Raw genomic sequence first — 17,591 nt, forward strand, 5'->3', positions numbered from 1 at the left:
AAAGGAAATTTCAGTTTACGGATAAACAGCTGATCCAGAACAATGGAGGATGCAGAATACAGGAGTGTTTTTTTTTTATGAGAGTGTTAAGTACGTGTATATCTTGTAAAAATGTTTGTACCTATACATTCATAGAAAATATCGTAGAATAAGAAAAAAACGGTGACGTAAGTAAGTACGGTAAAAATCAAAATATAATAATTTCACAGACATATAAAAAGAATAAAATAAAAATATTTAATTTAATAATATATATTATATATATATATATATATATATATATATATATATAATTATGTAAGTTGTAAGTACAAATGGAAAAATATTTTTAATATGTATTTAAAATATTTTCTGCTACGTACATATATTTATTAATGGATACTTTGGCAAATCCGAGATACTTTCTCTAAATAGATGTCTGCAATTTTCGCTTAATCAATATACGTAATTATAAGATGTCGATATATATTTTAAATCCCGCTCGTCAGGCAGTTTATAATTCAGGATAGAATTTTATTTATATAATTTTACGTATCATGCAATATATATATATTTATAAAGAAATAAAATATACATACACACGTATAAAATATGTATTAGAAAATATAAATAAAATTCTGTCTAGAATTTTGTCCGCGCGAACTGGACAAGAAAACTAAAAAATGGAAATTACTTCTCTTCCTAAAGATCGAAAAATCAAATTTCTTTCTTGGTATTAAAATTTCGCTTGAAAAATATTTCGCACCAACTTTAAGCGCTTACGTTTGTAATATTTAATGTAAAAATATGTAAGTTGATAATGAAAAAAATTTATATAAAATCTTCGATAAAAAAAATTAAAATTATTGAAAAATAAGTAATAACTTGTTTCACCTATTATTTTGCGTTTCTTTATTTTCTTTTTTTTTATATATAATATGTAAGCTTATATATATATACATATAGACACTACTCCAATAATCAGAGCTCATTACAATTTTTTTTCATTTAACATATAATTTCAGAATTGGAGTTTAATCACATTCATTTTGAAATATTTTCTGTATAGGACTGCGTTAAATATGGTTCTAATTTTTATTTAGTGACATTTACCCGGTGCATGTTTCCTTATAATAATTGTGCTTTGAAGAGAGTTACTGTTCGCCGTAAAAAGATTAATCACCGGATGTTGTGTAAAAAAAACAATTGGCGCAATTGTTGCATATATATTCGCGACTTTATCGTAAATTCGTCAAAATTATTATTATTTTTTTTTTTTTGTTATATTCTTTTCATATAGCGTCAGGGAAAAAAAATAACTATTGCACGTTCTTTTCCATTATTTCATACAAGGGTTTACAATAGATCTGTAGGATTCTACAACACATCGTTTTCACATTTTGCGCCAATTGTTTGAAGAATTGTGGATCGATAGACTTTCAATCAATTTCCTGAAACAGTTTTCACATTTGGTCCAAGTTTCTTGTAGAGTTAGAAGACGTAGAGTCCTGATTCTAAATGCAAATCTTTAGTGCAACAACGACCATTGAAAGAGTTACGCTAACGTTCCCCCATGTATGCGTATACGTGCATTTTTTATGCAGGTCGCGATACAATAAATATATATTATATAAGAGTTACAGGTTTTTTTTTAAATGCACGACCGCGAAAGAAGCGCTTTACGTATATATTCGAGAGCATGGACGTATCTCCCATCATTGTATATCATTGATATATTTTCTAAGACAGTTCAGTAAATATTGAAGTACTTTGAGTATTTGTGTTCAGTAGGAAATATACATTCTTCATATCGGAGAGTAGCTGTAGAGACAGATGAATGATTATAATGTCAGATACAAAATATATTTATATATCTGTAGCAATAGTATTTTCTATCTTTCTCTCCCTCTTTCCTGCCTTCTCTTCTTATTCTTTTCGCTTCTAATAATATATATAATATTATGAAAATTTCTCTATAATATAGATAATTTTTTCTTTGACTCTTTTCAAGGCCAGCATAAAAATCACACTACAGAGTGATGAAACTTAAGCCTCTAGAGATGTTGGACAATGATCTCTATGACTAAACGCAATTCTCGATGTTATGTATTTATGTATTTAAAGTAAGGAAGTCCCTCTCTAAATTCCTCACGAGTCGCAATATAAATTTCTTTAGATATCTAACAGTAGTTAGAGAGAACACATTTCCGAAAATATTCGCAAATCATACACAGAAAAAAAGAATATTCCTATTTTGACAATATCTTTAGTTTCAAAATGTAAATCTTGAAATGAGATTATATCGCGTTAAACAAAAGAAAATTTGCTTGGATGAAAACATTTTATATAGTTTAACCAAGAAAAATATACTCTTGTTATTTAAGAATAATTTTCTTAAATGAAGAGGAAAAAATGTTGGATAGAAAATAACACATGTTCAAATCGAAGATTATAATTTTCTTAAAGTTAAAATAATTCTTTTATTCTTGAAATGACAATCGTAGTATTGAAATAAGAGTATATAATATTGTTAAAATTTAAGATTTTTAAATTCTTCCAAGAAGATTATAAATTATTGCGTATATATGAAACAATGAACGCGTTCATATGAGTATATAAGTTTTGATTTGACACTTACTTTTTTTCTGTGTATACTCTATTATAATAATGTCCACAGTAACAATCAATATTCTTTTGATACTGGGTGGATCCTTGTCCAGTTAGTCACCCCTTCCACTAAATAAGTAACTAATTTTTAAAATTAAAAACTATTTCGAAAATTTTGAATTCTACAAGTTGAAAATTTTGCGCTCGTCATCCAAAGTAGAATTTTTTTTTATGAAGAATGATGAATGGCCACCTCTATTAGGCCACAAAAAATATTTCTATTTTGAATGAGGAGCACAAAATTTTTAATGTGTAGAGTCCAAAAGTTTCTAAATATTTTTTTTTTAATTTTAAGAAATTAGTTTCTTATTTTGTGAGATATAATATGCGTGCTCGTTGTAGACTCGATCGATACGTCGATTTTCCAGTATTCTTTGGTTTATCTCTCACTTATCTCGGATATTATCTTCGTCAAGTATATCACGATCGAATAATATAACATCAACAATCGATCGAAACAAATCGCGCATATTATTTTATATAGATCAACGATGTGTTTAAATTTTGTACATTTTTAATTTAATGTACTTTGAAGAATTTACAGATTAACTTTTTCCTCTTTTTCCCAAAGCAATATATAATCTCTTAACTGAAAAATACCCACAAATCTTTGACAATCTTTGTACAATGATATATATGTTATAAAATCACTACTAAGTGTCCTTTTAATGACAGTTTTTAGCAATTTTGCAAGAAAATAAGTTAATCATTTTTTAGATTTAAAAATTGAAAAATCAGATCTTTGCAACTTTCCAAGTGTTTTTACAATAAATAACTAAACAAATATGTACATATATATATATATATATTTATCATTAGCTTTAAACCAAAACAAAATTTTATGAAAGTAAATTCTACCTACATTTGATTAAGAAATGTAACTTAAATATTATTTGGCTCCAAGTTTTTTAGCAAAAGTTTTCTTTTCTTAATCGCTTATGACTTGAAAATTTAATTTCGAAATAAAAAAAAAATCGTGTCTAAATTGTCCAAAAATTCTATCATTAAATGGATATTCGGTGGTTTTCAAATATCTGTATAAAAGTTTACTTAATTTATTGGTGCTACGATAATCAATTGGTTTTTTGACTAATGAATGTACATACAACATAAGTACATAAAATATCAATCTGAAAAGTATATTTTCTATCCGATTGGAATGCTGGTTTTAGTATAAATTCGTCTCTGAAGTACTGCGCTTTAGCATCTGCAATTATTATACAGGTACGTATTAGTTTTACCTTTTTTTCCCTCGTATATACAATAAAATTATAAAATACACAAAACTATTAAAAATATATTTCGTCCTTTTCTTTTTTACAAGTTTTCTCTCATTTTAATAGACCAAGGTTTTATATATATTTTTATTGTAACAAAACCCAACATTTATTTTTACTATGAATATCGATACTATAGCGGCAGTATATCAGAAGTTGTTTTTTCAGTATTAAAGTCATTGATACAATCATGTTTTTTATAAGCAGTAAAATTGATGCGTGTATTCTCGAAAGAGAAATGTCGAGGCGTATAGGCAGTGATATATAAACGTGGTATTTTGTCAATCTAAGTAAAAAACGATATTTTATATTTTTTTTTTTTTTTTAACGAAAGCACGTTAGACAAAATAAATTTAATTTTCAGCAATTTTTATGGAAAGTGGGGAAAATAAGGAGAATGAGGAAGAAAATAAAAAGAAAATTGTGAATTTTTTACTACATTAAACTTTGGTATTATATATGAGTGAACGTCGTTGTTCCTCCTCTTTGTGCCGGTCTATTTAGCGCCTTTGAGTGTTTGCATATATCAACGATTATTTACAAAGATCATACAAAGTACAACGTAATCAAAGTTAATAAAAGTACTAATAATAATAATAATAATGGTAAAAATTGTATTAATACTAGTTGTAAGAGATAACAGAAGAATCGATGTTTGTCAACCAAGAGCAAATACAAAAGACTTAACTTAAACGGTGAGTGAGGACACACCTTTTGCTTGCGTGTGCAAAAAAGAAAACAAAAAAAGTCTACGCTTTGTGAAAATGTGTGATGCATGTACTTAAATGATTTGGTGCAATTGTTTAAAAATGGTTAGAAACCCCCAGTTGTTGCTGAAACTAGCACGCGGGGATAGCGTTTAAACGACGATTAAACCTCGTAGAGGTACTCTCTATAAAACTATTCTCTGGTATCTAATACTAGGAAATTAATAAACGGATAAATGTATGTCGCGGGTAAGTCTACCGTGACAAATACTGTTAACAAACTAGCGATACATATTTTTCTTTCTATAATCGCAATGAAAGATTGCAACAAGATCTCCCGATGTAAGAGCTCGCATTATTCAAGTTTGAAAGAGAAATTTTTCACAATTCTTTTCGATAAATTGCGCATTCTACGGAAGAATAAGCGGGAGTTATATATCGTTAGTTTTCTAACACGTAATCGATATACAGATGTAACACTTTCTTCAATGACCTCCAGTAATTTTTGTTTTTCCTAAATGTCAAGAATATTGAATTTGCCTTTCTAAAACAACTAATATTTCAGATATTTCTACTGTTTTATGTCCATATACGTATATTGACTACGAGTGGTCAACTTAAATCTATTAATAAATTAATAGATAAATATTACATGTATGTGTCTTATATAAGTCAAACAATAAGAGCTCCACAAACAATCTTGAGTTTATACTGCAAGTGTCCCGAGGACGCTTCGGTCACTATACACAATTTTTTGCAAGATTTTTTTACTAATCCTATTACTTCGTACATGACTTACACAACTTGTACCGATTTCTATCTACGAGAAAGAAAGCTTAATTTAAACAATTAATCTTTACGCTAAAGTATTTAGTTGCAAACTCTACATGCTTTTATAAAGCACTAACGGTAGACCTTTGGAAGTGATAAACAATTCCTGACGAATGAAGGTACGTGGTGTTTAAGTATCGAAACTTGTCAAGCGTCGGAAAGACATCTTTCGTTTAATCCTTTAGATTTTAGATTATTGGCATTCGGCATAGTCATTTGAGTAATCTCGATCTCCGGCTGTGCGCGAAAGTAACGTAAAACAAGTAGCGCGTGCATGTGAAGCTAGATGTTGCGACAGATTTCTAATAAAGATGAAATATCGCGCATTAAAGATAACTTCCCGAATCTATAACATACATAGTAATAACAACACAAGAACCTTTCCATCTCGTACTATAGCGTCTCGCAACTGCGCCTTAATATCGCGAGCTCTTTACACGGTGGAGGTTTGCTGGTTATTGTTGTCCAACGGAATGCTGCTTGAGCACTCCTTTAGCATCGCTCGCAGCCGTAGAATCTCTTTAGACGCTGCCGCTAAATCGGATTCCAGTTGCAGTTCCTTTTCTCGACGACGTTTCAGTTCACGTTGGCATGTCTGTGACATAAATTATATAATTATGAAATTTTTTTCCTTTCATCGCAATCTCTTTACAATTTAAGTATGTCTTCAATTCAATCTACTTCTTTTACCCACCACATTTTGTCGTAGTAAATCCAGCTTGTCGCACTTGAGCCTGGTGACCTCCATCCTCAAGGTATCGTTCTCCACGACCCCGTCCTTACTCGTACACCTGGCGGTATCGTGAGTTTCTGCAGAACTCATGGATTCGAGACCCGTGTCACTGTCGGGATATACGGCCTGATCGAGCTCGAGTTCGCTGTTGAGCGAACTGTCGTCGCTCTCTGAGATCACTCGTTGCGTTACTTCTGTCGTCACCGTTTTCTCCTGTGTACGCAGATTCTCGTGTGTCAGTCGCTGCACCGTTGTCGTCGATGTCGATGTCGGTACTGGGTTCTTGTCAACGACAGTGGCGTCACTATCGAGACAGACAGCGCTCGAACTCTGCTGCGATTCCCTGCGATCGTATTCGTCTTGCTGCAACGTCACTAAACTGCTATCCTGATTATCGGTATTGGACAAACTGCTATCCTGGCTGCCAAGGCTGCCGCGTTCCGAGTCCCTCCTCAGTGTTAGATCCGGCGAGCCGAGAGGACTGGACGGTTCCACCGAGCGCTTGCTATTACCACTCACCTAATTGTACAAAAGTATAATTTTTAATGTATTTCAGCTTTCTTTATTTATATATTAAAATAGTTGTAAAGGGTTTTCAAAAAGTCCGGAAACGGTCGAATATCTAAAAAATAAAACATTTTAGAGAAAAATGTTTCAAATGAAAGTTGTTGTTTGGTTCGAAAAGCGCCATAAAATGGTTTGACCTTGGATAGTCGTTTGAAGGTTATATAAAGGTCACCTTGAATTTCTTAAATGGGACACCCTATATATTTTTGCATATTCTTGTAACTTACCTCGAGAGCTTTCCAAAACACTATAATAAAACTTCTTTTGATTAAGTACTTTTCGAGTTATGAGGCTTGAAGGTTCCAATATTTTGACATCAAATACGAAATATCTGGTAAAATATTAATTTTTCGATTTTTTTTAAAGAAACAACCATGTATTTTCTTTATGATTATTATTATATGCTAAAAAGTATTAAAATAATACAAAATATTGAAACTTTCAAGTCTCATAAGTCGAAAAATACTTGATGAACAAATATTTAATTATAGTGTTTTGGAAAGCTACAAGAATATGCAAAAATATATAGGGTGTCCCATTTAAGAAATTCAAGATGACCTTCATATAACTTTCAAACGACTATCCAAGGTCAAATCAATAGCACCATTTTATGGCTCCCTCGAAACCATACAACTTTTGTCTGAAACATTTTTCTCTAAAATGCTTCATTTTCCAGATATTCGACCGTTTATGGACTTTTCGAAAAGCCCTGTATACATATTTTAATCTCTATTTATCTCTCTGTCATATAATCTCTATTTATCTCTCTGTCATATAATCATTCTGTAAAACTGTATTCCTTTTCTTATGCTCATAATCAATTACTTTGAAAGAATTTGATCCTATTCAGGATAATGAATACACGCTATCGCTCACTCAATTGTTCATTCCTCACCTTTATGGCGGTCGACTGTCGATTGCTCGGCGGACTGGACTCTGTCTGTTGACCTTTCTTTGCCAGTTGCTGCGGCACACTTTCCGTCGACGCGTTCCTCACGCGCGAGATCAGCGCCTTGCGTACGGTGTCGATGAAACGCGAGCCACTGCTTCCCGAAGCGGATACGTCGCTCGTCGTTGGACTAACCGGACAGACGGTTAAACCAGAGTTTCCTAGGCCGACCGGGCCGCCGAGAAATTCGCTCGTTTTAGTCTGCAATTCCTCCGTTAGAGATTCCAACAAGGCCGATCTAGTCCGTAGCTGCAAAGTGCGTAATTAACTTATTTAACACAATGTTTCTCTTCACGTTTTCAGAAAATTAACAGCTATTAGATGCCGTTACGCGGGAACACGGACGCTATCCGATTACACAGGACAAAGTAAGCAAGATGTTCGAAAACAGGAAGGCTTACCTCCAACTTGGAGAACTTTTCAGCTTTGTACGCAGCGTTCTCAGCGTTTACGAGCTTCGTGAGCAGGAACTCCTTGAATTCGACACCTCTGAGAAAGACCGCAGGTGTCGGCAGGGTTGGACCGAACCAGGGAACGTCGTCGCGCGCTGTCACGCTGACTTTATACCTTTATCATATAAAGTTAAATTCAATTATTATTTATTGCTCCTTGGACGAAAGATATTTAGATAAGTGGTTCGATAATGAACCGTTTGGACCAAGACCTCAACGGCAGAGCACAGAGGCAGCGCGTAGAGAGAGCAAACTACAAATCTAAGAATATACCTCGTATTAGGAGTGCAGGGGTCGATGACTTGTACGACGATAAAGGCGTGCAAGAAGTGGCTGGCAATCATGTCCGGACTGAAGGGCGTCGGTTCCTCCTGGAATATAATAGCGACGATGTCGTTGCCGATGTGCCGTTTACGTTGCAACTGTTGCGAGTCGCCTGGACTGTACGGCAACAATGAGGCCACATGAAACAGCACCTCCCGGCCCCGGAATACTTCATACACGGCCGAATCGCCGGTCTGGCCGTGTCGAGTGTCCAATCCACCGCGATAACTGAAATATTCCGTCGAATTAGAGAAATACAAATTATCTCGTTATGCGAATCGAAGCATGCATTTGGTAAATATTCAACAATTTAATTAATTCTTTTTATTATCATATACTTCATAGGGGAAAGGCGGGCAACTCTGGACATTTTTAATATCTCTAATATTAAACTGCGTAAAAAAACCAATAAAACGTTAAAACATGAGCAATTGCAAGTCAGTAATAATATGTACGCCAAGCGAATCAGATGTTATAATCAATTTTATTCCCGTTAAGAGTAATATTACGACGCCCGTCAAATTTTGTCGATGCTTATTGTTCATTAAATGTAAGTGCCGTTACATGTCTTATTGATTTTAATATTAACAATTAAATATGATTTAAGATTCTTATATATTTAATTAATTCTTTTTTTACATTAAACAAATTAATTAATAAATATATTAGATCGAGTCAATCGGGTACCTCCGGACATATTTATTAACTTTAAATTATAAAAATAATCCATTTTATTATTGTAATTATCAGTTTATACTATTTTATTATTAATAAATTATATACATCGTCTTCATATATAGATGAATTTGTTGTAAAAAGATACTAAAGATACTAAAGGTGCTAAAAGTTACTAAACAACGCAAAACAAAACAATCAAAATTTTGTTCATCAAGACACTCAATGTATCGCTTGCGGAAAAACCTTCGAAGAAAACTGGATCCAATGTAATAAATGTAAAGAATGGGCACACGAAGAATGCGTAGACATTGATCCTTCAAATATATATTTTTATTGTGATGTTTGTAACAACAAAGAACGAATAGATAATTGTTAAAACATATGTCCGGGGCTACGCGCCATTTTTTGACTGCTCGAAAATAGCAGCAATAAGTTATTGATTTTTTTTTTCTAAAATAGTTTAAGAAAAATGTTCTATATTTTGTTTATAATAAATAAAAATAAGTACAAAGTTTATTTTGCAAAAGAGTAATTTAATTAAAATCTGTTGATTATATATTATTTTTTGCGTTTTATTTGAGTGTCCGAGACTAGGGTAAACTCGGGTAAGATGGCCATAGTTTTTTAAAATGCAAAAAATATACTTTTATTTTTGTTATTTTTTAATAGTGTTTGGCATATTAGCTTCACTGAAGCTTAAATTACGTAATACTATCGAAATTAAAAGGAAAATATTTTATAGAAATTTTATATTATCAAAATAGTACAACGTAAGCGTTGGCCGTCTTACCCAACTTTTAAGGAAAAGATGACCATAGTGACGGAAAGATGGCCACAATATTTATAAAAAAAAAAATAGTAAAAACGAAAATAAAAATTATAGGTCGTATAACAATTTATATATATCTTTATAATGTGTCTAACGTCGATTACGATAGCTTAACTGTCATTTATTCGACGTTACAACAGTTTTTAGTGGACACATGAAAAACTTTGCAGGTAGTCAAAAGTAAAAATATGATACAAGATTCACAATATCGTTATTTCGAACAATGTATGCTACTAATAACGTAAACTACTGTAAATATCGATTATCTTTGATGACTAAAAATCGCACTTGTAGCGATTATTGAAAAAAATTACAGCCTATGACCAATCATACCCTAGTTTACCCTACCCGCCTTTCTCATATGTAAAATTTATTATTTATTTTTTTTATAATGACGCGCTCAAATTTACGCCAAGAAATAAGAATTCTAATGTAGTATATTTATAAAAAGAAAGAAAACAAAAATCCCATTTCTTGAAAAAGTAACTTTACCCCTTGTGATCCTTGAGATCGATCTTTTGACCGAGCAAATCGAGAAACTCTTGGAAGGCCGGTGTGATTTGCCGATTGCCAAAGAGTTGCTCCTCGGTGACTTGGCCGGCTCGCTGATGTAGAACGCCAAACTTGAACCTGGAGACCAGAGCATGCTCGTCGTATCGAGCAATCAGGGTGCCGGCGCCGGGACACATGACCGGCATCAGGGGGCTCACGTTCAAAGACTCGTTGATCGCCTGCGAACAATTTTGTTCTTCGATGAGAAGAATGATTATGCGTCCGATGCATAATCGACGAGCGAATTACGAAAAAGCAAGGCAAGGTCTTTCCTATATTTTATCGCGCTCCTTCCTTTTCTTTCCTTTCCTTCTCGCTTCCTCCTTCTACAGCCACGCGATCGCACACGTAACAGCTGAGAGATAAAGCATGCACACACGACAGACGTTAAATAATTCAGTCTGTTTATGCGTTTTTTTGCGCATTGGCGGAATATAGACCTCAAGGCCAGATATAGCCTTTCCATCGACCGGAAATAATGATTTTTTAACGATATTTCTTCGTAAAATATTTTATCCACATTTTTAAATGTCTCAATTCTTCATCGAAACTTTTACAAACAATATAAAACAAGACCAAATACATAAATGGAAGAAAAAATAACAATTCTATTTTTTTAATTTAATTTTTATTCGATTCTTTTTTACCTAATATTCAATCCTTTTATTTTTAATTTTAATTTAATAGCTACTTTGATTAAATGATATACTTTGCATAGATATAAATTCGAAAATTCTGTAAATTCTTGTTTTGATAAATGTTGATTTTCTTCCTTTTTAATGTGATTTATATTTTAATAGCTTTTCTAGGCACTTAGATAAGAAAAAGTGTGCAGGTGCGACTGCACGTTGCGTAGATCATCCGACTGTAGTAGTTAATTATTTAAACACACATATCGCTTACAGGGAACGAAACTCTCATCGTCGAGTTCGTTCTTCGCTGCGATGTATTCGATTGCACGAGCGATTGTTTGATCTTAAAACAACTTTGAAAAACTGGGCCTATAGTAAACGTTTCACATTGCTCGTGTATTAATATCGTTCTCCGTAAACACAGCGCGACTGTTGCCCCAGAAGTTTCTTATTATCTCTTCAAACATATAGGTAATCGAGTATGCCTGTCTCGAGTGCGCCACCCAGTATAAGCAACGTCTCCGATACGTAAACAGCGTATGATATATTGCACAATAGCTCAAAGTAAAGAAAGCATGGTTCTTTTGAAAAGTTTCTCTCTCTTTCTCTCTCTCTCTCACACACACACACACACACACACACACACACACACACACATACAAGTTTTAGAAATTGGGACAGCCTTTCCAAAAATATATTGTATACCTTACAATATATTGGATTTTAATTTTGCGAGTTTTATATTTTTTATGAAAAATAAATAAAAATACACTACGCAAAAAAATTAAAGGGCCACCTTTTTTTTCCAAATAAAAAAAGGCCAATTTTCAAGTAGTTGCAACTTCCTTCAAAATAATCGGAATAAAATCAACAGAAAGGCCTTTTAAAGCTTGAAGTTTTTAGTTTTAGAATCTTTAAATGAATTTCAATTCTTTCTATTTGTTACAGAATTCTGTTGTAAGAAAGCGACGTCCGTCGATTAAATAAATTTTTCAAAAGTTTGTCCAAGAATATCGAATTAAAAAAAATCCTAGCATGATTTTATTAATTGGGTGTTAAAGAGCAATTTTAGATTTAATTTCTTTTTTTAACGAATGTTTTATGATTTTTTTGTCGAGATATTCATTATTAAAGCATCAAACTATTGACTTTGAACGATAATAGCTAGTGAAAAAATGATCGTATAATAATCATTAATTTAAGTTTTTGAAATGTGTAGAAAAAACACTTTGGCCTTTTGTACGAGTAACTGGAACGCTTTTTACTTATAAACGTTGTAGAGTTTATGAAAATTTTAGCGTTTTTTCGTTAACTTTCATTGATTTAAATAAAAAAAGATAAAAGTGCAATTTTTACTTGATTTTTAAGTAATAATTACGCTTTAAAAATGAATAACGATTGAAAAAACAATAGGAGCATTTTAAAGTGCTAACTTTTCTCTTTAAATTGCTTTTTTAATGATTATTATACGCTCATTTTTTCACTAGTTATAAGCGTTCAAAGTCCACAGCTCGATTTTGCTTTAATAATGAATATCTCGGTGAAAACAAACCATAGAACATTCGTTAAAAAAATAAATTGAAGTTAAAACTCTGCTCTTAAACACCCAATTAATGAAATCGTGCTAGGATTTTTTTTAATTCAATATTCTCTTGGACAAACTTTTGAAAAATTTGTTCAATCGACGGACGTCGCTTTCTTACAATGTAATTTTATAACTAATAGAAAGAATTGAAATTCATTTAAAGATTCTAAAACTAGAAACTTCAAGCTTTGAAACGCTTTTTTGTTGATCTTATTCCAATTATTTTGAAGGAAGTTGCAACTACTTGAAAATTGGCCTTTTTTTATTTGGAAGAAGGTGGTGGCCCTTTAATTTTTTTGCGTAGTGTATAAAAAATAAATAAATAAAAATATGTTAAGAAAAAAAATTGTATAAATGCAATTTTACATAACTAACAATATAACATAAATTATAATTAATTTATTCACATTGTAATCCTCCTTAGAATTTCCGACAAATTTATATGTGTGCGTGCTTGCCTAGATGTCTCTAATTTGAATTTTATCGCGTGACGTTATTCCAACTGGTAAGGATGATTGTTGTAGGAGAATGATCGTTGTCATTACCTTGACCATTTTTGTCGGCGTAGGATTCGGGTTGAGATTCGAGGCGGGGACCAAGTCGTGCGTCGATCCAGCTCGTAATCGAAGCAACACCCGCCAATGTTCCTGTCCGGCGACCGTCTCGGCCTTCACCGAGACCAGAATCGGGCCGTTCTCACCGTCCCTTCCCACGAAGTTCACGTGTTCCTGTAGATAAAAAAAAAAGAAGTCAAAGCGATAAGACGCGTATTTCACGCTCGTGTACGGTAATTATGGCAGCAATTAGCCACGGTTTCCGGTACCTTCATTAGAAACCACACGTCACGTTTCTCAAGAATTGTTAAAAAGTTGAAAAAGTCATGGGATTCAACGTTGCAAATCGGTGTATTAAGAGCTCAATCTACTCTAGCAGTAAAAATTTATAATTCTGAAAAAAATTATTTTTAAATATTAGAAATTTATTTTTTTTTTGTTTTACAACATATGTTTTTACTGCTGTTTAAAACAGTACATTAGTATTTTTAAACCTTGGCTATTTAGTTTTTTTTTCTTCAATACGCGCCTTTGCGTGCAGAAATGTATGATTCGATAGTGTGACATGCCACTCTTCATATAATTGTCTGAAATGAATGGAAATTCTGTCTGGTTTTAGTCCATATTAGGACTTTTTGAAATGACTGAATCTAATATCATTAACAAAATTAAACACGACAAAATAGTGTCATTTTAAAATTAGATATTTAAATTTTGCTGAAATGTTTTCATTTCTTGAAGCTCAGAAAAATATCAAAATGTTAATTTTTTTAAATTCTAATTAAATCCCTGGTAAGTATCCCTGAAAAATATTTTACGGAATAAAACTAGACCAATTTTTTTTCATTTCAGACAATTACACGAGGAGTCGCACATTTTTGAACGTGCTACGCGCAGAGTTTCGCACTAAACAAAAAAACCATTAATTATCCAAAATTTAAAAATATTAATGTACTATTGAAACATGAGTAAAAATATATGTAAAACGCCAAGATCAATTTGTAATATTGTTCCAAAAAAAATTCTAAAAATCAATTTTTCATACTGCTAAAGTAGACTGAGTTCTTAAGGAAGCCTCGACTCGATATAAACATGAATAAAACAAAAATTTATTCGCTTGCAACAAGTTTTCTCTTCAGCTTCACAAATTAAAAAAATTTTACACTTTCAGAATTCTTCAATATATTTTCTACAATCTTAGCAAAAGAATTGGTAAATGTCTATAATTGCTGCTGCAGCGAAAAATCAATTTTTTTCAATACCACTCAACAAAACTACCATAGAAGTGAAATGTATAAATGTTTTAGGGAGGGGCATAACAATTTAATGAAAAATGTTACATAAATTTATTTATGTAATTTTGTTATTTATAACTTCTTAAAGAAAGACTTGCCCCTCCCTAAAAGCATTTATACATTTCATTTCTATGGTGGTTTTGGTATTGAAAAAAATTGATTTTTCGCTGCAGTAGAGAGCAATTATAAACATTTACCAAAGAATTATTAAAAAAAAGATCTAGAAATATATTTTCTTTAAATTTCGTTTATCGTAAAACTCAAGTAAAAAAATTCTCAGTTGGAAAAAAACCTGTAGTCGACGAACCATGTTGCAGTGCGCTCAATGTGCGACAGACATTAGAACAATTATGGTAGTTCGCGCGTTCCGGATTCAATTAGGCATTACGAAATTGCCGCGAGTAAAATAAGCGTATACACGTATGTAGGTGATTGCGGCCCTGAAACGCCACCGTATTACGCAGTAATACATCAGTATGTTTTTGCAAACAATACAGTTAGCGCGATTTTGCGCATGTACCCGGTGTCTCGCGCGAGACGTATCGAGGACAATGTATTATTACTAGGGAATACAATCCTGAACTGCATCTTCGATCCCGAGATTTCGGGATGTGTAAAATAATTTTCCGGGATCCCGGGATTAAAAATATTTTTTCGTTTAAAATTTAGATATGCCATTTGTACCAGATTTTTAATATTATATAATAAAATTAAACACGTTTCTCTGAACTTTAGAAATTTAAATTGATCTTTGAAATAAAAACAAACGTAGAAATAAAAAATATACTTACATGTATATCAATATTATTTAAATTTCTTTTATAAATTATATAATTCGTATAATTATATAACAGAACTAAACATTTGCGTTTGTATCTTAAACTTTAGAAATTTAAATCTTTTTAACAAAAATAACCTTAAAAATAAAAAAAAAATTGCTTACGTTAATAATTAATTCTCGTAATTGGTAGTAACTATTACTCATATATTATTTAGATTTTTGAAAATAAGAACGCAAAAAATAGAAGAGCATCTAAAGTTAAGGATCTATGAATGAAGATTCTACAAATATTTATATGCGAAATATAATTTAAACAATTCTTATAATTAATTGAAAATTGTTTCAAATTCATAAAAAAAAAAATATTTTAAATAGATGATTCTTAAAAATCCCGGAATCCCGTATCTCGGGATTATATTCCCTAATTATTACGTAAAGAGCGAGTTTATCAAAAAGATTGGTCGATTTACAGCTTTTCACGGGAATCTAACGTCAAATGTAGGCCAGTGATAAGCGCGTGATAGTATAACAAGTCCAAATTATTATCTGTAGCTTCGCGCGTAAAATGCAAAAACAAACGTGTGTTGTGCAATATATATGCGTACAAGTTATGCAAAGCTTTTTAAACACGATTATTTTTGAGGCTGGTACATATGTATATATAATAAAACGCTCAGTGTCCCTCGCAGAGACATCGGAATTCTTGAAAATAAAAAGCTTGCCAAAAAGCAAACATATCGGGTATGCATGACCTTGTTTCACGTGCAGATGTCGAGTCGGCTAAATTTATACGCCGGTTTCTTTATTTAATTTATCTGGAAAGCGCGCGTGCGAATTCTGCACATTTTGCGATGTTTCTCGTCGCGTGCAAAAAAAAAAAAAAAGAAAAGAAAAGAAGAAAAAGAAAGGAAAAACCGTATACAATCTCTCCCCGCGGACTCCAGGCTTCTCTCTTTACGCTTCTCGGATACGGAACGGCGGACAGCCATAAAAATTGCGATGCGAATAGCAAGTGTTTCCTTCGTTTTACGAAGCCGCGCGCGGGGAATAAAAACGGTGCATCGTCGTCGAGCGTGCATAGCACGCGAGCAAAAATCCGCTCGGCTTAGAGAGATACACGAAAGGTCGGGTCGCGCATAGAGAATGATGCACGATGAAATGCATACACCCCACTCCCTTCCCCTCGTGGTGTTTCACTAACCTTCGGATAGAATGGATGGCGTGGAGGGAGGGGGGAGGGGGTTGGAAAGGGCAACGCGCCCAGAGTTCACAAGAGTTCACGCCATCATTGTACGTACACATTTATTATTGTTACCATTATTGTTATTACCATTACCGTTACATTAATTAAATATAATAACAATATCACGCGTGTACTTACAAGCGTCGCACTATATGGCGTGGATCTTTACGCGATTAATTAACGATTGAATTGTAAATGAATTATGTAAGCTCGAAATTAATCGTACATTAAATAAATAAAATTCAAGAAATTTTAATTATAAATTTAATCCGTATACATGCATATGTATGTGATTGATAGAACCGAGTGTCTGGAAAAAATATGGAAAACTTGAAATTCTCAAGGATTTATTTTCTACTTGGAAAAATCAGGGAAGATTCGTGGAATTTTGTTAGAACTTGAAGAATTTTTAAAAAAATTGTCTCTAATAATTTTCTCTCTTATATTATATAAACAGTTGGCGATTCGTCGATAAATCATGTTGTAAATTATGTATTTAAAATATATTATAAATATGTATCTTTATTTATATATTCAATGTCTTAAAAAAATATTGAATATACAGTACATATTTTTTATTTTAATTTTTAGTGATAAAAAAAATGAGAAAATATTATGCAATAAAAAATGCTTACGAAAGCTACTAAGTGTTTTCAATACATTTGCAAATCTAGCGTTTGAAATTTAAATGGCTTTGTATTTATTCATATGAGTGAAAAATATTAAAAAAAGCATACAATAAAAAAATTTGTCTTAGAAAGCGTGAAAAATCCTAAAAATATTCTGTTGATCTAGAATTTTGAACAAAAACACCTGATCAGGGAACTTTTGGAAAATTTTTTACAAAATTTAAGTATAGGCTTATAGAATAATACGCTTACAAATTTGAAGAAATATCTCAATATCAATTCCAGACCAAGATAAGACACGAAGGAATACATGCTATTTATTTTTTT

At 32.1% G+C, this 17,591-nt stretch overlaps 1 protein-coding gene across 5 annotated transcripts in view; it reads right to left on the reverse strand.

Annotated features, from left to right (window-relative positions):
- Positions 1 to 4,093: 4,093 nt before the first annotated feature.
- The window catches only part of LOC140676092 (rap1 GTPase-activating protein 1), a 138,272-nt gene continuing 124,774 nt past the window's right edge, over positions 4,094 to 17,591 (reverse strand). For all 5 annotated transcript variants that reach the window (XM_072910770.1, XM_072910772.1, XM_072910773.1 and 2 more), the window contains 7 exons: positions 13,308 to 13,490; positions 10,486 to 10,724; positions 8,436 to 8,714; positions 8,112 to 8,277; positions 7,657 to 7,959; positions 6,156 to 6,713; positions 4,094 to 6,056 (listed from right to left, as the gene is read on the reverse strand). In XM_072910770.1, coding sequence (XP_072766871.1) covers positions 5,895 to 6,056; positions 6,156 to 6,713; positions 7,657 to 7,959; positions 8,112 to 8,277; positions 8,436 to 8,714; positions 10,486 to 10,724; positions 13,308 to 13,490 — 1,890 coding nt within the window. In that variant the 3' untranslated portion in view covers positions 4,094 to 5,894. The remainder of the gene's footprint in view (positions 6,057 to 6,155; positions 6,714 to 7,656; positions 7,960 to 8,111; positions 8,278 to 8,435; positions 8,715 to 10,485; positions 10,725 to 13,307; positions 13,491 to 17,591) is intronic.

This window comes from Anoplolepis gracilipes, chromosome 2 (assembly GCF_047496725.1).
Source record: "Anoplolepis gracilipes chromosome 2, ASM4749672v1, whole genome shotgun sequence".
Lineage (NCBI taxonomy): Eukaryota > Metazoa > Arthropoda > Insecta > Hymenoptera > Formicidae > Anoplolepis > Anoplolepis gracilipes.